This window comes from Cajanus cajan, chromosome 4 (genome assembly GCF_000230855.2).
Source record: "Cajanus cajan strain Asha chromosome 4, NIPB_CcT2T_4, whole genome shotgun sequence".
Taxonomy (NCBI): domain Eukaryota; kingdom Viridiplantae; phylum Streptophyta; class Magnoliopsida; order Fabales; family Fabaceae; genus Cajanus; species Cajanus cajan.
Genome location: NC_138520.1, coordinates 73,557,319 through 73,583,714, shown reverse-complemented (window position 1 = coordinate 73,583,714; position 26,396 = coordinate 73,557,319). Strand labels below are relative to the sequence as shown.

At 28.2% G+C, this 26,396-nt stretch overlaps 1 protein-coding gene across 2 annotated transcripts; it reads right to left on the bottom strand.

The window, feature by feature from the left end:
* Positions 1 to 2,328: 2,328 nt before the first annotated feature.
* Positions 2,329 to 7,626, bottom strand: CAT9 (cationic amino acid transporter 9). 2 transcript variants are annotated; one of them, XM_020355522.3, is made up of 9 exons: positions 7,156 to 7,626; positions 5,656 to 6,062; positions 5,375 to 5,551; positions 4,362 to 4,586; positions 4,102 to 4,278; positions 3,535 to 3,762; positions 3,065 to 3,118; positions 2,842 to 2,931; positions 2,329 to 2,720 (listed from the first exon to the last, which is right to left on the bottom strand). In XM_020355522.3, the coding sequence occupies exons 1-9, from the start codon at positions 7,391 to 7,393 to the stop codon at positions 2,580 to 2,582; spliced, it is 1,737 nt and encodes a 578-aa protein (XP_020211111.1). In that variant the 5' UTR covers positions 7,394 to 7,626; the 3' UTR covers positions 2,329 to 2,579. The 2 variants fall into 2 exon arrangements, with proteins under 2 accessions (XP_020211111.1, XP_020211112.1); XM_020355523.3 differs by lacking the exon at positions 3,065 to 3,118 and having other exon boundaries at positions 7,156 to 7,624.
* Positions 7,627 to 26,396: the final 18,770 nt, after the last annotated feature.

Sequence of the window (26,396 nt, the reverse complement as noted above, 5' to 3'; positions counted from 1 at the left end):
GCATTTCAGGCTCGTAGACATAACGGTTCCTCGCTCCAGGATGATATAAAGAGTAGTTTGAATGATGACTTGAGGGGTTTAAATGGGCTTGGAGGTGAGGATCCCTCTGGCAATAAAGAGTCAGGGAAGCATGCATCGCAGTCAGACTCAGAAAAGCCTGCAAGCTTAGTGAAAACTCCATCAAGAGGGAAATCAGTTAGAACAAGAAGATCCAATGGACTAATTTCAGGGACAATGAGAATAGGAGAAATATCCAGCAAGGAAACTGATGAACAGGTCGAAAAGAACCTTAATAATGTTGAATCAGTATTGAGAAAAGATAGAATCAAAAGTGGAGAACCGGATCTTCCATTGAAAGGGTTCAGTAAGAAAACTCTGGATTCTTATTTTCCTAAGCCTGAGATTAAATTTTCCAATCATCGTATGAGACATAAATCAGAACCATCCAAGAATTTGTCTAAGCAAGACTCGGATACCGAGCTTGAGAATACACTGGTGAGCTCAAAAGAAAATGGGGTACCTGAATATGTCAATGATTCAGATCTGGATTCTGAGGTGGATAAGAAAGCTAGTGAATTTATAGCCAAGTTCAAAGCTCAAATCAGGCTTCAGAAAATGGGATCAATTGAAAGATCAAAAGAGCAAAAGACCACTCTAAACAAGATTAGGTGATTTGTAAACTACTGAGCTCCAATTGTTTCTAACCCGATGAACACAGAGTTCATCAGAGATCTTATAATATTATGTTTCATTGAGCTTCCTTTATTTTAGGAGATTTGATTTTCTTCTCATGTTTTTGTATAACTGATGAAGTTCAGTTTCTGTTATTTTGTGGCAGCAGGTCTTCCACTTATTTATTTTTCACATACAACAAATATCTATGGATATTGCTTTTGGTGCCACTGTTTCTTTCTCAAGTTAAAATTATTCATCATTTGAATTTTGTGTTAGTTACTCAAGTAATGTGCCTAATATTGTAACTTTTGAGCAGTCACTTCAGCTATCTGGTTGCAATCATGTAGTTGTCCCTTTCTTGAACTGTTGATTTCCTTATAATTTTGCAAGTGAAACCAATCTCTTGCCTTCGCCTTGCAGCTTATGCTTTTAAGAGAGTTGATCGTTGACATGATATCATATTTACTCAGCAATGAGATAGATTTGGATTTTCACTATACAAAGAAAATGGTGATGGCAATGAGAATATAAGCTGCATGGTTTATATGAAATACAAATGCTGCTCAGTAGCATATCAATATTAGATTGGATTCAGTAAGAGGTACAGATGCTGTTAGATTTGAGAGTGCACCTCTGGTCTACTAGTATTTGCAAGCAGTTTTGTTTAGTGTTAGTTTTAATTTGATGGATTAAACAAGTGACCATGTGACTTGAATAAGGTTTATCTCTCATCATGGAATAAAGAGCAAGGTGAGGCAAAGGTGGGAAATGAAAGACCATCTTTTCCATTTATACCAAATAGGTGCTAAGAAGATTAGTATATTGTGTTGCTTAGGTGGAAAAGCTAAGATTCGCCACTTGAGCTATTTATGAAAGGAAAAAGTGTATGTTTATCTCTTAATGTGTAAGTCATGTGCGAATTAGTCGTTGAAGTTTAAAAGTGTAAATCCACTTAAAACGAATCAATCCTATTATAACACTTAAATCGTTAACTTTTAACTAAAACAAATGCCTTTTTTTGTTTTATTATTATTGAATTACTGGATTAAAGATTAATCTCATTCATAATATAATGATTTTTATCAGTCTAATTTTTTTTTTTCATTTTCTTGATATGTTAATTATCAAATATAAAATATTTGATTAATTTTAGAATTTGTTTAATTTTAAAATATATTGATAATTCCACACTTTAAAAGAAACTCACCTTCAATTAGCATGCCTTGTTTAGTTAAAGAAAAATGAATAAAAAATAAAGTTGAAAGAGTTGAAATAGGAGAGTTAAAATAAATGAGATTATTTAGTTGAAAAAAAAAATAAGAGTGAGAAATTAAAAAGTGAAGAATCTTTTATTTATTTATTTATTTCTCCTCTTATATATACTTATAAATATATATATATATATATATTACTTAAATTTTTTTAAGCAAATAACTAAATTTTTATTCTATTTTTAACCTATTTTTACTTATTTTTTTTATTTCTCTCCACTTTATTTCTCCCCTATTTCTTTTCTCTTTATCAATCACAAAGTGCACACAAAAATATCCAATATTATTGTCACAAATTTACTTTTTTAAGGGAGCCTCTTTTTGGGGAAAAAAAAAAAATACAAACGGTAAGCCTGAATATATCCAAAAGCATGACACGAAATTCGCACAAGATACACTTAGATTTTCCTTTTTTGTGAAGTAACAAACGAGATACACCATATAAATTCTAGCTGACTGTCATATACAATATAGTAACAAGAACAGTCAGATAATTATTCATACAAAATGGACATTCCTAATTTCCTAGAAGATCGAACAATAGCTAAATTACTCTTAAAAAAAACCGATTAACTACATACATTTTAATCAGGCCAAAAATAAAAATACATTGCATAATATTGAACAGATAACTCATAGTGCTTCTTCCTCTGGTGCCTCGTGATAGATAATATCGTCTGCACCGGGGTTAGCATGATACTGGCCATATATTGCATAAACACCAACCATGACAACAGAGAGAACCACAAATCTCACCCATGCTTCATGATGTAACTGTCAACACAAGTTCAACGTTATTTGTCAGTTTGGATGTCTAAATAATCAACTATAACTTTTCAAAAAAAAAAAAGGTTTTATTTTGGCCAAATTTTAAAGGGAGAGATCATGGGCATACCTGGGCAAATAAGAACATGTTAAAGAAGATGCAAATAATTGGCAGAAGGGGAACCCACGGACAAGAAAACCCTGGTGCATCTGCATAAACCTAGAAAGCAAAATGACACGGCAGAATGGTGTCAGTGAAAGAAATTAACATTAACATCAAAATGCAGCAAGCTCATCAATTTCACAAGTTTTAATGTGATCTGGGATGAAGTGCGGGGAGCAGAGTTGTTGACCTTCAGATTGCCTTTCCGTTTCGTGTATTTGACACATACAACCATCATTGTGTTCTTCATTTTGTTGTATGATCCAGGAAAAGAAGGCAACAAACAATTTCAGGTTACTCTCTCCACTAATGACGAGATTCAATTAAAATTCTCTCAATGACTTTGATTTTTTTACCTCCTAATGATACAACCACCTTTTTAATCCATGTATATTATTAACATATTTTGTAACCAAAGCCTTTTGACATAGCCCAGACAACATGCAATTAGGCCTTATTTAGATCCATTTTTCAATAAGTACTTATAAGAGAAGAAAGTAAGGTAAAATGAATTAGGTTTCTTTCACAAGTTAAAATTAACTTAAATATAAATTAATTTATAAAAACTCTCTACTTACAGATTTTAACTTTAACTCGTAGGAAGAAAAATATTTTTTGAGAAATTTATTCAAACATAATCTTAATAAAATATAACCTCACCTGGCGGAAAACAAGAGCAGCAGAAGCACCAGCTGCGATAACTAAAGGCAGAATCAGAAAAAAATATGAAGCATCGTAACGGTATAAGACCCCCATAGCAAATCCAGAAACAGCAACAGTAACGAGGCAAATTACACCTTCCCGCTCAGCAGAAGATGATACATGACTATTTGTCTTATCCTTCCAGCGAAGTACAATAACACACGCTGAGACAACCGAATAGCCAGTCTGAAATAAGTGAACATATCATGTGAGAGGCAGTAGTTAAGAATATTTAAACACTAATCAATCAGAAAGTATACTTTTGTCAAGGCGCACCATGTGGTATTATTATTCCTTAAATGGAAAATATGATGCACATTATCTGAACAGATACTAAAAAACTTAGTAATATTATATTAATGTATTCAACACCCACTTAGCAAGAAATCTCCCACCTTTCCTAAGTTGCGCACATATTTCATGTCAATCAAAGAACACTCAAACATACTATGTTAATACAAATAAGATAGATATATGCATTTTGTTGGCAAGTCCACTACCAACAGATTAGAAGTCAACTCTTACCAGTGTACCAACGGAAAGAATGTGAGAGAGCACATGCACATTCAATAGCCCAGCCAAAACACTGGCAATCAAGCCAACCCAGACCTGAGAATGAATAGGGGTGTGACATTTGGAGTGGACTTTAGCAAATATTGAGGGTAGTAGACCATCCCTTCCGAGCCCAAGATATAGTCGAGACTGCTTATCAGAAACATCCCATCATGTACATTAGCACATGTCACAAGGCACATCAATCATGTCATAATTCAGAAGGGATTTACCTGAACGTAAAGACCAACAAGGAGTGTTGTTGTAAGTCCAGCAACGGCACCAACACTAATCAGAATAGAAACAAACTTTAAACCCTTAGATGTAAAAGCTTCAGCCAAAGGAGCTTCTTCTCCTAGTAACTGGTATGGAACCATTCCAGTAATCACCAAGCATACTCCAATGTACAATGCAATACATACTAAGAGGCTTCCTATTATGCCTATTGGCAAATCCCGCTGAAATGTCAGAGACAAAAAAGAAAGCATCTTCGTAAATCTTGAGAACAGAAGGAGGAGAAAAACTTAGAATTGAAAGCATGAATATATTATTGTGAGATAGTTTCTAATACTCAGCTAAGCAGATAAACGGGTTAAAAAAAACTGAAGTTAATTAATAACTACGACCCTATTTGGATGAGCATCTTCGTAAACACTAAGACAAAAAAAGTATAATGATTTAAATTTTTTCCACAAGTTAAAAATTGATTAAATTATCATTTAATCTTTATACTTCGGTCAACTTTTTGTTTGAGTTCTTATACCTAAAATCTCTACATTTTATTTAGTCCATAAGTTTTTTAGGTGTAAGGACTAAAATAATAAGTTGGAGAAAGAAATGATTAATTAAACCATAAAAATTTAAAATCAACTTGTATTTCAACTTCTATATAAGTTTCCTCATTTAAATTATCCAAAAGCTGAGACGCACAAGTTAATTTTAACTTATAGGAGAAATTTATTTTATTTTATCTTTTTTTTTCTCCTATAAATGTTTAAGGAGATAATTATCCAAACAAAGTATGATTATGATAGTAACTACAACTAAATCTAAATAGTCACTATTTACTTCCAACATAATTAATGGCAAAGCACCCACGATAGACTATGGCATCAGACAACAGATGCATATATTAAATAGTCTCTATTTTACTTACAATGTAACTATCTGTTACCAGATACATCAGATAAAAGATATGGCATCTGGCAAATTCATAAACCATGGGAGCAATCTTAACATTACATACCTGAGGCCTCTTAGATTCTTCGGCAGAATTGGCAACTGCATCAAATCCAACATATGCAAAGAAGACTACGGTAGCTCCTGTAAATATGGATTTTAAACCATTTGGAACAAAGGGAGACCAGTTGGACGTGTCAACCTTAAATGCTCCGGCAAAAATGACAATGATAACAATGACTACCTGCAACAAAAAGTAAAATAACTTGTGATTCTTTCTCAGATAAACTGTAGCATTAATACGATACTTTATACTATATTGTGCAAATTTTTAAGATGGAAAGGAACCTTGGTCACCGTCATAAGACAATTCACAACTGATGATTCTTGAACACCCTGACAGAGAATTAAAGTGAGAATTATTAGCAGAATTGGAGCTAAGATATTGATGGATAGCACGTCGCCTATGTTTTCCCCATGACCAATCCATTTTGGAATGTTATCTTTGAAAACAGGAAAGAGTTCAAGAATATTTATCAGATAACTTGCTAGGCTTCTTGCTATGCTAGCTGCCCCAATGTGATAGTCAAGCATTAATTGTGCAAAAACAAGAAAAGCCGTAAGTTCATTAAACGCTGTGTATGTATATAGATATGCTCCTCCGACAACAGCAGGAAATCTAGAAGCCAGCTCAGCATAACAGAGTGCATTTATAACACATGACGCCCCCGCAAGTATAAAACTAATGGTTACTCCTGCATCCCAGAAACAAACCATGAATAAGTTACCAAGTTTGGAATAACAGTAACTGCAAATAACCATTACATATCAAGCATTGTACAGCTGATAGTATTCGAGTTCAATTTTATGTAAAGATTTTTACACTGTCAACCCTTTAGTAATATATAACTTTTAAAATAATTATTAGAAAATTCAACAATCTATGATTAAAAGACATTTTAAAAATCCTTTATTTATTTTTTTTGGATTCTAATCAAATTCATGGTATTTTACATGCCAGCAATAACTAATTCAAACTTTTGAAACATGATATCTCTATTCCATTTTAATTAAGGATTTGTTTGTGTCTTTTCTTAATTTGATATTAATTTTATATGTTGTGTCCTAATTCTTATAACTTTTAAAATTTGTGGCATCTGATAGAATACCAGATCAGAATGTAGACCCATAGGTTGAGAGCTCTATTAGCATATGCTCTGATGACCTTGTATGGAGCTTAGGTTCAGTTTCTAATTGAACAATATCCCTTTCTCAGTGTTATTCCCTTAAGAGCTTTATTACTATCCATGCGTGTGTGCAATACATCATTCATGTCCATGTGGTGCTTCCTACATGATGTTCAATCCTCTCCACCTCCCTTACCCAAGTAACAGCACCTCAAACAAACCCAGCAAATAAAAGAACAAATTTATATTCGGTTTCTTAACTATTTTTTTTATGTTGTTCTCCTATCATAATCAGAGAGTTCTACATCAGTAATGTAGACTTTTAAAATAAAACTAATTTTGATTGAAGAACACCATAAAAAAACTCTTTTTTACAACAACAAAAAAAAAAAAAAAACTACTACATCCGAGCTTTATCCAAAATAAAAAATAAAAATAAAAACTGTTAAAAGCATTAAATGGTTTCTTCAATCCTAAAATTTACAAAATTATATTTTCACTAATAAGACAAGTTGTTCTATTTTTTTTTTCTTCAATTTATAATTTCAGCTACTAAAATGACTATCATTAATTTCATTTATAACTTCTAAGATTAAAGTAACTTAAGCCACTAATTTATTCCCTAAAAATAAAGACACTTGAAACAAAATTAGAGACATACCGGGTCCGGCGTCGTGAGCGACGGTGCCGGTGACGACGAAGATGCCGGCGCCGATGGAGGCGCCAATTCCGAGGAGCACAAGGTCAAAGACGCCGAGGCGGCGGGAGAGGCCGAGGTCGGAGTTTTCGCGCGCGGCCTTCTCCGCCGGAGATACGAGACGCTTGGATCGGAGCGCCGACGAACAGAAACGCGACCAACCGGAGGCGGAAGAAGGAGGAGGAAAGGAAGCGATTCTCATGGTGAAGGAAGAAGCGCGAAAACGAGGTCAAAATGGGAAGACAGAAATTGAGTACAGATTCTGAGAATTTCGATTGGGATTGGGTGCAGTCACTGCTACCTCCATTCCATAAATATTCAGTGAGAATCCGAAAGAGAAAGAGTGAGTGGACGCTGCAAAATTTGCAATTCCAACGAAACCCAACGTTGCGAAAAAGCCAAGCTTTTTCTCAAGGGACAAAAAAAAAAGTGAAAAACTACCGTAACAAAAAATAATAATAAATAAAATAATTGTCTAGTATATATTTTTTTCTTCGTTCATTGGATTTTATGGTCAATGATGTTTATATTTTGTCATGTAGGCCGGTTTGAATCTGCCCCTATTTCAGTCCAATTACAATATACATCCATGTTTTTCTTTCCATTTACTAATTAATTTCCCATATAGGTCTATACTATATTTTTTTTTCTTCACATTTTTGTTTTTCATTATTTATAAAACTATTATCTTTTAATTATCAGTTACGTTAATTATATCTTCCTTAAAATACTTTTATTTAATTAATATTTATTTTAAACAAAAATTAATAAATGTTTAAAATTAATTAAATAAAAGTTTTGCTTCTTTTATTATGATTAAAGGAGATAAATAAATACATCAATATTTTTTAATATTAAATTTAAGTGATAAAATGATTAAGAAGAAAGAGATAATATTAAATTTGAAAAAATAATTTAAATTATTGATAAATTTAATATTTTAAACTAATTTTTTAAAAAAGTATAATTTTATTATTTTTTTGGTAATGGAAGATAACAAACCAAAAGAAAAGAAAAATTACACCCTCAATGAAGGGATACAGGATACCACTCGTATCAACTAAGAGTTGAAAATGTAATTCTACTGGGAAACATCTAACTCTCACAACTAATACCAATTGTAAGTACAAAGTTTTACCCATGTACTCTCTAATAATCTAGATAATAGTTACATATCTATGATTAGCAACTAGATAGATACCACAGTAACCTCAGAATACGAGTGGAGTTAAAAACACAAATAACATTTTTGAATCCCATCTTTAAAGAGTGTAATTTAGTTTTTTTTAAAAAGTCTTATAATTAGAAAGACAAATTTTACTTCTTATTTCTGACACTTCAAAATCATTTTTAGCACGCACACAATTAATTCTTCTTTTTTCTTTATTGCAGAAAAATATTTAAATACATTTTTTAAATTCTTATAATTTTACTGACATCACCATTAAAAATATTTTTTTTATTTTTATACTTAAATTTTTTTCATTTTTTTCATTTTTGACATTGATTTCTTTGAAATGTTGTTTATATATGTGGATGATTAAGGTTTATTAAATTCACATTAGCAATGATATTTTTATGACTAAATTGATTTTGATGAATGATCAAATTGTTGAAGACCGCAAAATAAATCATTAAGTAACATATCGTCATTCAAAAAATGAAATACATCATCACCACATGAATTTAAAATATATGTCATACACACGAAAACAATGTTATAAAGAGATTAAAATTATAAGTATAAAAACTAAAAAATATACTTTAAGCTATGAAGGCTAAAAAATAAAATAAATTAAACTATAAAAACTAGAAAAATATTTTAATCTTAAAAAAATTAACGTGTTAATAAATGATGACATTATACTAACATTATATTTTATGTTTTAGTTCTTATACTTGTAACATACCAACACTTGTTAGATAGTTTTAATTTAGTATATACAAAAATATGAAAGTTTGTGGTATATATGAAAATATGAAAGTTTGTATTTAATTCATTTTCTATGTCGTGTATTATTTTTGTCATCCAATGATGCCAAAATTATGTTAGATGACAATGCATGACAAAACATTTTAACTTTCAAATCATTGACATTTTAATAATTATCAAATTTTGTTAATCTTGTAAAGAGTGATGATAATATGACATATAAATAATAGAGTTATCTCACAATTTTATGGATATAGCATAATTATTTATACATTATATTATTATTTAATAGTAAGGAGAGTTATTAGAAAAATTGTAAAGATTAAAAGGAAAATAATATTGAATAATTTATATTTATTAAAAAAAACACTTAAAAAAGGCACAAAAGACAAGTAGAAGAAAACAATATGAAAAAGAAAATTGACCAAATTATTATAGATGTAGGTAACCTCACCAAAAAAATTAGATATAACTAACGAATGTGTTTCACTTTGAGCTGTAACCTTGTCTAGTGAGTGAGGTGAGCTTGATATAAGGTATTTATTATTTAACATACCAAGGTCCAACCAAAAACTGGCTTGTAATGGGATGGGGTGGGCCAAATAGTTTGGCCAACAGTTTTTGTTTTTTTAATTATAAAAAACTAAGGAATGAGGGTAATATTTTGAATTTTCATTTCATTTTTTGTATAAAAATAATATTGTATTTGGACTCAATATGAAGATGATCATGAAAGTATCTCTTTAACAATTTATTTTATGTTCACGTAAAAGAGGTATGAATTGCTTGAAGAGATTTGGACATTGACAGTTTTTTTGTTTTTGTTTCTAGTCTTGTGAGTAATGGCTAGGCCTGTTAGCATGCTGGTTACGTGGTGCACATGTTTGTATATCCAGCTCTAAAAGCATCTCTAATGGGCCAGTTGCTATATACACACCTCCTTTTTAATATATACAATTTTTTTTCTTAAATATTCCTTTAATTTATTTTATTTTTAAATAAATTTTATCTCTAAAAATATATTCTTAATTCATCTTTCTTCCTCTCTTTTTTTCTTAAATATTCCTTTAATTTATTTTATCTCTAAAAATATATTCTTAATTCATCTTTCTTCCTCTATTTTTCTTATGCTATTTTATCTCTCTTTATTCACTCTTTACATGTCTTTGTCTTTTCTTTTTTTTTTTTAACTTTTTTTTTTATATTTTCTTTAGAGCAATCAAGACAATTACTTCCAAATTTTTATTATGCTTAATCTTTTTTTTCTTTCACTCTTATCTTTAATAACTTTTAAATCATGATTTTTTATCTTATTTTTAATATTGCATAAATTTGATATAAAGATGTGAATATTTTTTAAGATGTTGTTTCTAAAGATATGACTTGTTGATTTTATGATAAATTATTAATTAAAATAACTTAATTTTTATTATTATCAAGTTGAAATTGTGTTTTATAATTCTTAAAATATGTTTCGGGAAGGTATTTTTTAGAAGAGAAATATTTATACTCTTCCAAAAAATACTTTCTGAAAACATATTTTCACTCTTCATTCCTTTTTACAAGAGTAAAATTTTTATAAAAGAATAAAGATATTTTTATTCTATAAAATACTTTTTAGAAATATATTTTTGTCTTTCAAGAAATACTTTTTGAAAGTATGATTTGTCTTTTAGAAAGTACTTTCTAAATGTATATATTTTCACTTCACTTTGAGTTCAAGGTGAGTGCTAAAAATACTTTCAAAAAATGCTTTCAAAAAAACATATTTAAGGAATAATAAAGAAAAAGGGTAAGGGACACCGATTATTAATTAATGGAGATGTATTTAACAAAAAGTGCTCCCACAAAAATTGTTTAATAACTAAATAACATTTTAGTATGTCACATGTGTTATTAGGTTGCTTAAAATTAAAGAGAGTCGCTTTATAAGCAACCCTATTTTGTAAGTTACTTAGCATTTGTGTGTGTATATGTAAGAGAAAGAAAGAAAATATATCTTTGAGTTAGCATTTTAGTATGTAACTCTATTTTTTTTATAGAGACTAAAATTAAAATATATTTATTTTATATGAATTAAAAATATATTTAAGTCTATTTTTAACTTATATTTAAGTTAATTTTAACTTATAAAAAATATTTTTTTTCTCTTTTATAAGTTTTATTTTCAAAATTAGTTATATTCAACACACATCTTTAATTATATTCAATAAGTAAAAATTAGTTTTGAAACGAAAAACGATACACGAGCATCACGTATTAGTTAATAGCTAAAGAAAAAAAAGAACATAAAAACTATAAATATAATAAATAATGTTATAGAAAATAATAAAATGTATAGTTTTAATAAAATCACCCCTTTAAAACTCGTTGGTGGTTCAACGGTAGGGGTTGATCCATGCTTAAGCAAGGTCAGGGGTTCGAATCCTGCCTTGTGTATGCAGCCGCGTTAAATCTTGGGGCCAGCTATCCCACCCTTTGAGGTGCCTCCAACGTAGCGAGGAGATTAGTCACTGCTGCCGGTGGTAGATACTCCAAGAACAAACAAAAAAAAAACTCGTCGGTGGTCGTTACGTTCAAAAATCCTTGACATATATATAACTCAATCCTCTCTTCTTCCCTCTTTGTCATGTAGCAGTCCAAACTTTTTAGAGAAAAAACAAAAACACAAACTCAGAAAGAAAGAAGAAACCAAAAAATGATGGGGGAAGACTTAGCAAGAATCCAACTTCCTTAACTCACCATCAGTGTACAATAAGATTCAAAGAAACCAAGAAGATTCTTGATTTTGGACTATGATTGCCTTGTGTTTTCAATGTATTTGGTTCTTTAATTCTACCAAGAAGATATGTAACAAGGAATTAAGTAACATATTGATGGTATGTCAAACCAAAAATTATTGTTTAAGCATATGTGTGAATGTGATATCACTTTAATACTTGAACCGAGTACACATTGTAACTTTTTGGCAGCACGAAAGCAATAATGGATAGAATTGATTATCTCCTTATCAGCTAAGGTTTGTAGTTAAAAAAGTAACGGAAAAGATGTAATTCAAACACTGATACAAAGCCACTCTTGCCTAAAGATCAACAGAGCATTAAAAGATAAAGTTTATAAAACAAAAAAAATATACACAAAAACTAAAATAAAATATTTTTAATTATAGAGACTAAAAAATAAAATTCACAAAATTTTACAAACAAAAAGTAACTAATTCATACAATTCTGTGTTAATGTTCCTCCTGGTCAATTTTATACTACTTTAAACGATTATAGAGTTTTTATCTATGTATATATAAATTTCGACTATAATTAATAACCAAAAATAACTTATCCTTAAAGATCCTAACAACAATTCTAAATTAGCAAAGAAAATATCTTATATAATCTATTTGTTTAAAAAAATAGAAGGTGAAGAAAAGGAAGAAGTAGATGATGTTAAACATAATGACAATAACTTTTATGTAAAACTACGAAGACTTAAGTGAAAGCATTTCATTATCCATAGATTATTATTCCAGGAAAAAGTAATTTGGATTGTATTATTTCTATTATACATAGGTAGCTAATTAAGCTACGATATTTTTAATTATTTTATTTTAGCTTATAATTAAATATTGTTTATATTTTAACTAAACTAAAATATTGTTTAGCTAAACTAAAACAAACTAGCTAATTAAACTTATAATAGACGAAATTTTATCTAGAATTTTGTTTAGTTAATAATAAATAGACTAAATCAAATTTGCTAATTAAACTTATAATAAACTAAATTTTATCTTCTATTAATTTAGGTTTCGTTTGATGGGTTGACTTGCTCAAGATCATATTGGACCTTGAAAATGATGGCTTAAATAAAATTAAGTTATTTTGATTTTGCCTACTAAGCCTACAATGTAGTATGTAGGCTTATAGATGGACCTGTGAAACTAATAAGTGAAATAATTTAAATTGTTATCAATTTTTAAATCTATAATGCATTATAAAATAATATAATAAAATATAATAATTGTGTTCGCTTACAACGTTGTGTTATAAATTTAGAGTTGGGATTAACTATTGTAAGAGTTTCGTTGCTCCCGTTATACCTTTAATGGCTTGACCTCGTGACCTATTATCTCTTTAAAGGCTTGTATTGTGTGGATCAATAATTGTGAATTGAATTTTGACTCGTTGTTGCTTTATTGTTTGGTATTACTTTGTTGATTGTTGTTGTTGCTCGTGAACGAAACTAAAAATTATGTTGACTTATTATTGCTTTATAACCCATTGTGAGAATTGTGAATTGAAATAAACTTGTTTAATTTTGAATATTATAGTCATGAATGTTGATAACAATTTTATAGCATGGATGATTTAGATAAATGAAACTCCACCTGGCATAAAGAGAAAGGCTACTGTTGTTGTTAATCCTTCTATTACTACTATTGACAATAAAATCAAGAGTAAGTTTATTAATGACCAAGATCAAGATCCTGAAATGGTTAAGAAAACTAAGCTTGATACCTTTGAAATATGGAATTACTATGAAAAGATTGATTTAGTTGATAAGGTGAATAAATACAAATACAATGATTGTGAAAAATTGTATTTGTGTAAAACTACTAGGTGTTTCTTAATGATATAGAATATTTATTAATCATGTTATAATTTTTTCTTATTATAAAAATATAAATTTAATTTTTTTAACTAGACTAAATGACCTGATGAATTGACATAGACTAAGTTGCGCAAAAAAAAAATGACAATCTAAAGAAAATATAAGACAAATCAGTCTAACCTAAAATAATATTTAGTTTGTGTTGATCAAGTTAGACCAAATTAATCTTACCCATTTAACACCTATAATATTATCAACCACATGGTTGGTTAAATTTTCTTATATCGGATATTTAAACTAGTTACAATAAACTAGTTGAAATAAAATATTATTTAAGACCATACACTAAACTTGATACCCGAATCACATTAAACTAATTAAACTAAACTCAATAAAAATACATCACCATGGTAAAAACTACGAACATGGGTGCCTAAATCAACTAAACAACATCCCATTACTACTAGCCCAATACCACTATTAATCTTAACCAATGTCTTTGGGAGAATTGTAACAAACACCAAACGTATAAGAAAAACAAAGCAAAGTATGACCATTGCATAAAGATACACACCTTATTACCAGACAAATCAACCAAGCAATCAATGATAACACGAAAAAAAAAAAAGGTAAATTGCTTAGTGTACATTTACAATTTCTAGAAGAGATTAGTCATTAATTTTGATAAAATTAATATAATAAAACTTGTGAAAAACATTGTAATACCTCATTTTTACAATGTGAAATATGGCTTTTCAAATTTTACACAATGCTTCTCAATAAAACATTACAAATGGTATACGGGTATAAGTTCAATCAAAATTATTTAGTTACTTTTAATAAATTAGTTAGGCCTGGTATTTTGGTCATCTAGGTATTGATTCAGATATCCATCAATATCAATATATCTATATATATGGTATTCGTGCGTGTTTATTTTCATGTGAGTCATTGGGAAATTGGGGCTATGTTTCTCCTTATCTATACTTGTATAAAACTATCAAAGTTACGTGTCACATGTTGATATACGATTTAATTAAGCTTTTATTTTTCTCTTAATCACATGCAATGGCTATGTTTATAATATTCGAGAAAAAAACTCGGACATTACTTTGAATAATATTTTATGTGTTGCGTGTTACTATCCTTTTTTTTCTCACGCAAAAACATGAGTATAATTAGGTTTTTATTTTTATTTTCTATAAACATAATATTGATTCAAAATATTCATGATAAAAAAACATGTAGTGACTAATCTTTATCCACTATCAAGTACCATAAGTGTAGACATAGTAAACATTCTTCTCTCAATATAAACTATAACTAATTTAAACACTGTTTAAATGTGAGAAAAAAAAAAGATAAAAAGAAGAAAAGAAAAAAAAGAAAAAGTAAGAGAAAGTAAATAAAGTAAATCTTTAGGATTTAATTTCCAATAAGGACAAATTAATTAAAATAAATAAATTTTATCTTATTAAATATAATTAAAAAATAACAACACGTTAAAAGTATCATGTGCATAAAAAATAAAATAATAATTGATAAGATAAACTCTTTGTCTAAGATGGATGAAATACTAGGGAATTATAGAACATAATAAGTGATTAAATGAAAATAAATCCTTAATTGGTGAAATATTTTTTTTCTTCATTTTTTGTAATTACTATAATTAGGATTTTTGTTTTTTGAAAGGATATGAAATATGTCTATAAACTTCAGTCTTGTGGCAAGACCGAGATTAATCTTTACTTTTATATTTAATCACATTTGACCTTTTGACCTATTTATAAAATCTATAAATATTCTTGTAAATATTTTTAATATCTTTTGTAATTTAGTTAGTCAATATCCTTAGTTAAATTAGCCTGATTGTATTATCTAATTTGTAGCATTGAATTTTGCTAATACTCTTGTATATTATTTCCTATTTGAATGAAATAAGATCATGGGAATACAATTTCCTTCATGGTATTAGAGCAATAAAAAGCATACACTTTCTTCTATTAAAGTTTGCATATGATTTTTTGAGTAATGGATTAAATCCATTGTTCTTACATCAATGGCAAAATAAATCATATAGCCACCAACACAACCAAATTCATCACACCCAAGCAACCCAACCTGTATATGCTACACCTCTTAAGCCTAGCCCAATTCGTACACCTGCCATCTCACAGTGACCCTTGCTTGCAATAAATACACAAGAATACGACCAAGAAAAGAAGAGAGAAAAACATCTCACTTTGATTCACGGTGTAGAACATAATTGAGTAGTCAAACACACAACAACAATATAATAGCAACAAGAATAGTAATGGCAATCAAGATATTATAATGGCAAGAGATAACAATAATAAGGTAGCATGACATATTCAATCACAAAATTCATTATACAATTACACTTCAATACACATAATGTAATGGACATAAACTCCAAGATGTATATGCATGTGGTGCCAATAAAATCATGTTGTGGTGCATTGTCCCAAGGCACACAAAGAATATCCTAAGAGAACATGTCAGATCACACCCTTAACACACTCTACATTAGAAATAAATATACTAGGATGCATTGGGATAACAATGTTGCACATTACATCCCATGCACATAAACAGGCGAAACTGAAGCTTCAAAACCTGGTTGTCCCCAAGGTCATAAATCCTTAAACTTTTACACAATAGGTACCTTCCCTGGCAACATATTTCGTATCATATCCATAAAAAATACTTATGCATATGATACATGTCATACAATATCTAATGCAATATCATCACTATACACATTCACAACTATGCATTTATTCATAATTATCACACATTCACATCACGACTAAGTCTTGACTTGGACTTTTCGTCACATGACTCTCACATGATCCATACACATCAATGTAGTAATATTAGTTCAACATCATTCAATTCACCCATAGCTTGTATTTATATCGGTAACATACATAACATACCATATTCAGTTATAAACATTAACTAATACAAAAGTTATACATATTAATCATACACTAGTTGCAATAAACTAAAAATCATGTGTTACAGGATGACACTTGACAATAGTCACCCTGCACCTGACACGATGCATCCAAAGAGCACATGTTGCTTTCTAGACGAATCACACCCAATGTGACCAAGTTCATGCCTAACAAAATCATTACAGGAAGTCCTTAGGGCTCCCACGCCCGACATGGAGCAACCCATGCCCCATGCGAGTGGAATGGAGAACAAATTTTTCTCTTGGCCACAACAACGTTTGACAACCTATAATGGCACCTAGTGTTGCAATAGAATGCCAAAATCTATAGAATAGCAGAAAACACATTCAAAACATGCCTAATTCAATGGTGGGTTCCAATTGGTAAAAATGTTCTTCAAGCCAACAAAATGCACCAATAGACCAACATTTACACATTTGAACATAAAAATCGTAATTACTACTCATAAATCCAATACATTCATTCTTTAGGGTTTCCACATGAACTCATAAGAAATCCAAGATTCACGAGATTAGTAATTATTTATGATCCTACATACATATCAATCAATAACAACAATTAAAGTATTATAGAATCATACAAAGCATAAAATCTAGAGTTGCAATTAGAAATTGGGATCACTTTCTCATACAATGCATACAATTGAGAAGTAGATTAAAGGTCAATCTCACTATCCAACATATATTTTACATCTAGAGTGAGACTACTCACTCCCCTTACCTCGATGAACATTAGATGCAGGATGTAAATCTTCAAAATGATCTCCAATTGTCCCTAGTTCTCTTAGTTCTTTAGAATATGAAAATGCAAAAAAAAAAAAAAAGGAAGTGAGAAGTATGAAAATAAAAATTGATGTAACATGTTTACTAAACCTCCTAATCCACCTCTCGCCCTCCAATAAAATAGTTAACCAAGATTACATGTTCCTTCCTTTTAAAAAAACATTAAATAATATATAATTAATTAATTTAAGAAAGTATCTTTTTCACTTAATTAAAAGCTTTCAAATAAACTAACCCAAATAAATATTGTAAAACTATAATTAATTTATTAGCGTAATTTATTTTGAAGTGTTACAAATATCATACAATTTCAGATCAAGCCTCTCAACTTTAATTGGAAATTTATGAATCATCTTGCTAAGATGATTTAAATTCACCAAATGTTTAAATACTCATAAAACACTTATTATTTCTTAAAATTCTTCCCAAAAATCCTTTCTTAATAACACTATGAGTATATTTCGTAGTTATGTTTCAAATCACCCACAGAAAGTTTTTTATAAACATTTAATTACATATATAATCGATTACTTCACCATGTAATTTATCAAATTGTTCTTGAACTTTCTAGTTTTGCTTTTGAATGAAACTAATCCACTGCAAGTATTTTAACATGTGATAAAATATTTATTATATAACTTAAATTTATAATAAATTATATATAAAAAATAAATGTTATATTTAAATATATATATATATATATATATATATATTTAAAATTTATATAAATAAATATTTTTAAACACATAAATTATATTTTGGATTTAAGATAAACAATTTATATTACAACATAATCATTTTTATCTATTGATAATTTATTTTAAAAATATTAAAATTTGATTCATAAATAAATATAAAATTAAATAAAGTAAGAAGTTAAAAATCTCTCAAAAGTAGTATAACTAGTTAAGTCTTTTTACTCCTATTAAATAAAATTTAAGATCGAATTCTAATTTCTTTTATATACTATCACACAAATTTGTCTTGAAAATGAGATATAGTCATTTGTGTCTTGAAAATGAGATATAGACGATAATCAACTATAAATCTTTAAATAAGTTTAGTGGTTAATTTTAAACTTGCATAAAAAAATTTTAAAAAAATTAAAAAATCTTTTTATCAAAGAATAACTCCTAAAAATATTATGTAACATAGTTGTTAGTGTCTAATTTAAAAAATTAATTTAATATAGTAATTAATTACAAAAGGGAGATTTTAAAAAGATGAGAGTTCAAAATAACTCGTCTAATCAATATGAAGATAAAATCATGAAGTTTTGGAAATCTTGTATTTATGGTAACCGATTAAAATTGAGTTTTGAAAATCTTCTATATTTTATGATCATATGATAATCGATTAAAAAGAAATTCTTCCAATATCTCTCTCATATATATATATATATATATATATATATATATATATATATATATTCCTAATTTAGTACGACTATAGTTAAAAAATGTTATTTTTTTTCAAAATACTTATGAGATATTTTCATATTTACTTTTAATTAGGAATTTATTTTATTTTTTTAACTTAAATATATATATTTATCTTTAAGTAATTTTTTTAACAAAAGTAATTTAAATCTAATGAATTTTGTTATTTTAGTAAAATATGACTTTGATTTTGTACAACTTTATTATCTCATTAATCACTATAACATTAAAAATATACATGACACTATTATATATCAAAGGACATTTTTTTAATATAAAGAGACATAATTCCTTTCCTCCAAGTTGATTTTTATAAAGTTAAAGTGGTATCTTTAGTTAAGTATCGAACTAATTAAGTTAACAATTTTTTTTATTTAAAAAACAAAACTTTGAATCGGGTAGTCTTGATCTTCCATGCTTTAAACCTTACTTCACTCATTAAATTATTGTTGTAATGATCTGACAGGTCATTGCACTTTCTACTGAAGATCAATATCTAAATGGAAGAAACATCATGCATAAAGTAAAATGTACGAAAGGTAAACAACATATATAATCTAGTACATGACTATATACATCAAATAACATACAACTACAAACATCCTTTACAACCAATCGAGGACTTCAAAATATGACTCCATTGGAGGAATCACACAAAACAACCGCCATTTTGCTAGCCAACCTAATCATGCCCAACTTGCATATCAAGTATAGTCATCATAGTCTCAACCATAAGGAAAAGAAGGGTAAACTGACAAAAGAAACAACATACAATAACATGACAAAACAACAAAAGCAATGATCAACAATAGTATAACACATAACTTAATAGCTTATTCAACATTTGTCAACTTTATTATAACCGACAACTCAAACAAAATATTAGCATCTAATGCGTCGTCACGCATGTCAATTAGTAGAGATCTCCTAAAACTAAAGTTGAGCAATTTAAGTGGCTTATCCTTATCGAATCACATCGTTAGTCCTATCTCAACCAGATCAAGTATAATACAACATTAGGTGTCATAAGAGAGCCAAGTATAGACAATTAAGTTTGATTTTTCAGACTTTGTCACTTAAAAAATGAAGTATGGTACTATATTAGTGTATAACAGTTTGGGTATGAGTCTACTGCGACATTAACTAACTTAACTAAGTCACCTATGAGATTAGCCTACTGACTACCCTCCAATACTAGGTTAAGAATTTTAACCTCCAACTTCGTACTTTACTTGGTTAGTCATTCAACTAAGTTATGGTTCGACTACTTCCACACCAAAACCACACAAACCCTAGAGGAAAATAACTTTTAAAACAACTTAATTCACCTTTGACATCTATGTATCTAAACTTAGACATGTATCTCAACCACATGTCCACATCTTTACTATTTTACATAGCATGCAACTTTACAACTTTTTACTTTCATCAAATTAATCAACAATATAAACTCAATATCAATAGTATTCATCATCTAAATATCAACAATTCATTATATAACAACTTAGGACATCATATATTACTCAATGCTATAAGGGAATTAACACATATTATCTTCAACATGAAATCATCAATTAGCATATAATGACAACTTTCACATAACACAACATAATTAAAATTCCACTAATCCAATCAAACTTATCTTTATCTTATATGAAAGATAAAAAGATTATCCACAACTCTCTTCAAGGCCTCAGATACTAATTCCATCATCTACCATGTTGAAACTCGCAAAAATTGTAACAGTTTGTCTAAATGTTAACAACTTGACCTTTACTCACTAAAAGGTCATAATTAGAGTTCTAAACCCTTTTTTTAAGGTGATTTTGTGACACCCTCTACCCCAACGTTAATACACAATAAATGTAAACAATAATTTCTTTTTCTTTTTGAGTAAATAAAATCTTTCATGTATAAAACAATTGTTTCAAATCTCATAAGGTAGAAGATTCACATTCGTAACTCATAAATCATAGAAAGTCGTCTTGTAAGTATAAAAATTCAAGAAATCATATAAAGAAAAATATAGATTAATTCCAGCAAAGGTGGCAGTGCCTCCTAGTTAGGAACTAATTTATAATTTTCAAATCATGTAATAAAAGAAATATGACAAAGATGTACATTTTGGTCTTTTATCAAGAACGTTTAAAATTACAAAAGAATAGAAGATTACAGCTTTTTAAAACAATAACTTCTAAAATAAGCCTAGTTATGCCCGATGTCACATCCTATCAGAGCATGCCCAACTGAAGCCTTAAGCCTCATCACCAACATCCTCATGATGTTGTTCACCTGCAACATAATTTGAACACATACAAAAACAACAAGGGAGTGAGAAACATCTCACTCAGTTTCAGGTGCAGAAATAAAGGTTAGATAGCACCCACACACACACAACAAATATAAGTCACATGTAAACAATACACATACATCATCAATATCACATATACATTCATTTATCATGCAATAATGTCATGAACTCGACTCATAAATGCATGCATGTGGCGCCATAAGGAAGTTTCACATATCATCACTGGTGACCCAAAGGTACACCTGGTTACATCACTGGTGACCCTAAGGTACACCTTGTTAGCATCGTTGGTATGCGGCCTCAGCGGCACACCTGAAGTAATATATGCATATGATGCATGTCATACATTCATTATTTCATGAACTCAACATTTAACTTATTACAAGATTTCATCAAGTATATCATGTCATTATTTTTCATATTCTTATTATCACAGCTTGTCTCAATAGTCCATTCTTAGGTCTCATAGTCCATTCTTAGGTCTCATGTCATTTGTCCATATTTCCATGGTCATGTCATAAATACTCCTCATAAGGTCCACATAGGTATTCACAGAGATTCAGAGAGCATTCTTATTCATATTAAAACTCATTTATTATTAACATTAATTCCATATTCATTTATTACTTCAATAAAGAACAAGGTAGAGTAAATAGAAAATCAAACAGAACAACGACACCTTCAATAAAGAACAAAGTAGAGTAAATAGAAAATCAAACAGAATAACGACACCTTCAACAAAGAACAAAGTAGAGTAAATAGAAAATCAGACAGAACAACAACAAGGGATTGAGATTACATAATCATTTATTATTTCCAACAAGAAATAAAGTAGAGCAAACAGAAAATAAGACAGAACAACGGCAAGGGATTGGGGGCCAATCCGACAAACAAACTATCCAAAAATTATTCCCACACCCCTGAGCGAGGTTTCTCACTCCCCCCTTACCTGGATAAGCGGAGTTGAAACTTGGGCAGGGCCTCCTCCTTTGATTCCCTCCTTCTTTCCCTCTCTTTCTCTTTCTCTTTCTCTCTCTCTCTCTCTCTCTAGAATTTTCACTTTTCACTCAGTATAAAATTTTCACCCCCCTTGCCCCTATTTATAGGCATCCTGGGGTCTCCAGAATGGCCCGTATTGGATTTGGAATGGCCCGTTCCGGATCCTTCGAACATAGGCAAATTTAGCAACTGGAACGACCCGTTTCAAAAAGCAGAACGACCCGTTTCAAAAAGCAGAATGGTCCGTTCTGAAGTTCACGTTAACACTGATGAACCATAGTTGGAATGGCCCGTTTCCAACTAAGGTCTTTAGGCAATTTCATAACCTTGGAACGGCCCGTTTCCCTTTGGGAACGGCCCTTTCTGGAAATACAAAAATGGGTCATTTTCTTCTTTGGAACGGTCCGTTCTGGTCCCTCAAAAACAACTTATTTTCATTGTCTGGAACGGTCCGTTCCACTTTTTGGAACAGCCCGTTCCAGCCTAAAAAATATAATTTATAAAAATTTTCATAAATAATTTTAAATTAATACAAACTTCTATAAAACCCCTTTAATTAATAAATAATAATCAACAAGAAAATTAAGGGTGTTACAGATTTCAAAGATATTGGAAAGCTAACATCTAGGACTACAACTTCATGCAGACAACAAAGTCAATTTTGGAAATTATCAAATCATTCAGTCATTTCAAAACCACTCGGCAGATTCCTTCTAGAAACGCACCTATTTTTAATATGCAAATCCATTCAATCGTTTCTAAACAACTCAATCATTTCCTTCCAAAGACACACCCAATTCTAATATGCAAATCTGCTTAGCTATTTCTAAACCGGTTAGTCGTTTCCTTCCAAAAAATACATCCTTTCTCATTTTTCAATTTCTCTTAGTCGTTTCATGACAAAGACCAGATTTTGGGATTTCCGAACCTCTCTATTCCATCCCAAGCTTCCTACAAGTTCCAATCTCAAATCTAAACCAAAGGAACTTATCTAAATAACTAGAATACGTGAAAAACAACTAAAGATCAACACAAAATAGGGCATGCAACCATAAATTTCAAATATTCATCAAACCGCCCCTTATGGGTGTTACATGAACTAAACCAACTTTCCCCAAAACCCATGACTCGACCATCACAGATTCAGCAACACAACTCAAAAATTAAGGATTTGGAAGAATCATCAAATCAATTTCTCAAGACACAACCAACTCAAGATTTCCTTACCTTCTCGGATAATCAACCCAAAAAAGGAAAAGAGAAAGAATTTCGTATGACTCTGATCGCTTGAGCTCCAACCTTGAAATTGCGAATCTTAACTCTACAACTTGAATTAGTTGAGAAAGAAAAAAAGGGAAGATTTCTCAGCAAGAAAGAAGGAAGAAGAAGTTTTAAGCTCTATAACTTCTTTATAATGTTTTAGGAAGTCTGAATTATGAACGTCCTTTTGAAAATTTTTCTTCATGTACCTTTCTTGAATTGGCTCTAGCTATCTTTGGTCCAACTTTCAAATATTAAAGTGCTCTTAGGATCTTTTAGTCCTAGAACTCTTCGCAACAACTGTCAAATCAAATAATATAGCTATAAAATGATAGTATTACTATTGTTAGCAAGACAATAATAATTTTTAATACACAATAGCATCAAAATATTATATTCATATCTTTTAACAAAAAGAGTGTAATTTATTTTAAGATAAAAAGATTAAATTATATTTTAACCTAACGATAAATCATCAAAAATTACATTTGTTTAACAATAGTGATTTCATACCATACAACTTTCATATCATGAATTAATAGTAAAATTTTTTATTTTACATCATATAAAGTACTAATATTTTAGTATATGCATGATATTGATAATTATTTATTTTATATAATTAAATTTTATTATAAAAATAATTTTAATATATAAATTATATATTCTAATTAAAATTTATAAAATAAAATATAATTTAAAAAATACAAATTATATTTTGTATTTATGATAATAATTCACATTATTGTGATAAAAAAATTCAATTATTAATAATGATACTTTTTTAAAAATTACTGCAATACAATTTAAAATTAAAGATAAAATGATACGTTGAAATTGCTAAAATGTTAAGAAAAATTTATAAAAACACTATTATGAAAGAAAAACTTTAAGAAATTATCTAGTTGAAAAATAATTCTTAAAAATGTATTTATTATAGTTTATATATAAAATATGTAAAATTATTTTAAAAAATAAAAAGTTGATATTGATTATTTAATTGTCTATTAATTTTTATATATTAGATACAAATTTTTATTGAGTATTTGTAGAGATTTTTTTGATATAATTGATATATTCAAATATCAACTCATATATATTAAACATGAATTTCTATCTTGTGCGAGAGTTTTTTTTTTATTTAATAAATTTAACAAAAGGATTTGTAGAAATTTCTTTAACTTTATATATATATATATATATATTATCATATTTATTTATGAATTAAATATTAATATTTTAAATAATTTTTTTCTACAATATAAGTTATTTGTCATAAATTTAAAATATAGTTTATATATTTAAAAAATTTATTTATATAGATTTTAAATATAACTAGTACTTTATAACCTTTATAATTCACATACATATTTATTATATATAATTAAAGTCTATAATAAATTAAATATAAATAATATTATGTTTGAATATATAAACTATATATAAAATTTGAATAAATATTAAATATATATTATAAGAAATATAAATAATATTTTAGGTTTATGACAAATAATTTATATTGTAGCACATAGTTACTTTAATTATTGATAATTTATTTAAAATATCAATATTTTTTTTAAAAAATAATTATGATAAATAATAATTAAACTAGATAAAAAGTTAATAAAATTTTTACAAATTTTTTCGTTAAAAAGAACTTTCTAAAATTACTGTCAGCATTATATAAGTTTAATTAATATATTCAAATTTAATATTATCTACATATAATTTATTACAAATTTTAATTATATATAATAAACCTACTTATATATTATACAAATTAAAATATTAATAATATTTATTTATATATAGTTTATTATAAATTTTAATCATATATAATAAATATTGTTTCACACAAACTGAAAGTAAACATATATAAATGAACATTAATAAAACTAAGTGAAAGTAATATTCGAGCCTATATAAGATTATTCATGTAATTTAATAATCTTATATGTTTTTATGTTGTAATACTACATATTAGATGAAAATATAGGATCAAATTACGTAATACATATGGAAGTTCAAGAGCCCACGAGAAAATTAAGATATAACTCAGTGAACTGTACCAAAAGTGTGAAATATACTTTAGATGATAATTAAAATGATTAATTGAAAGTTTTACTTCATAAGATCAACAATGATTATAACTTTATCCTTTGCTTTCAAATTTTATCTTATACTTTTTTTTCTTCCACAAATATCTTATATATAAAAGTGATCTAATTTGAAATATAAATAAACACTAAATCAATTACTATATATTAAGTACTATCTTATAAAATATTTTTATGAATTACTTTTTGATAGAAATGTTTTTAAATTATTTTAATTTCTTGTTTAATTCAAATTTTTATTTTTTATATTTATTTATAAATTAAATTTTAATATTAATATTTTAGTATGTGCAATGCACATGCTAAATATTTATTATTTATAACTAAAAATCAATTATACATATAAATAAATACTATGTTAGAATATATAAATTATAAATATTCTTAAAATTTATATAAATAAATATTTTAAAATATATAAATTATATTTTAAATTTATGATAATAATTTATAGTGTAATATGAATTATTTTTATTTATTTAAAAATATTAAAATTTAATTTATAAAGAATTATGATAAATAAAAATTAAACCGGATAAAAAATTATAATAATCCATAAAAATTCTTTTGTTGAAGAGTTAAAAATGTTCTTAGATAAAATAGTGATTCTGATTTTTTTTTGTTCGTCCCTGGAGTATCCACCGCCGACGGCAGTGACTAATCTCCTCGCTACGTTGGAGGCATAGTGATTCTTATTTAATATAAAGAAGTTGATTTTTAAAATAAATTATCAATAAGTAAAGATAATCTTTTGCTACA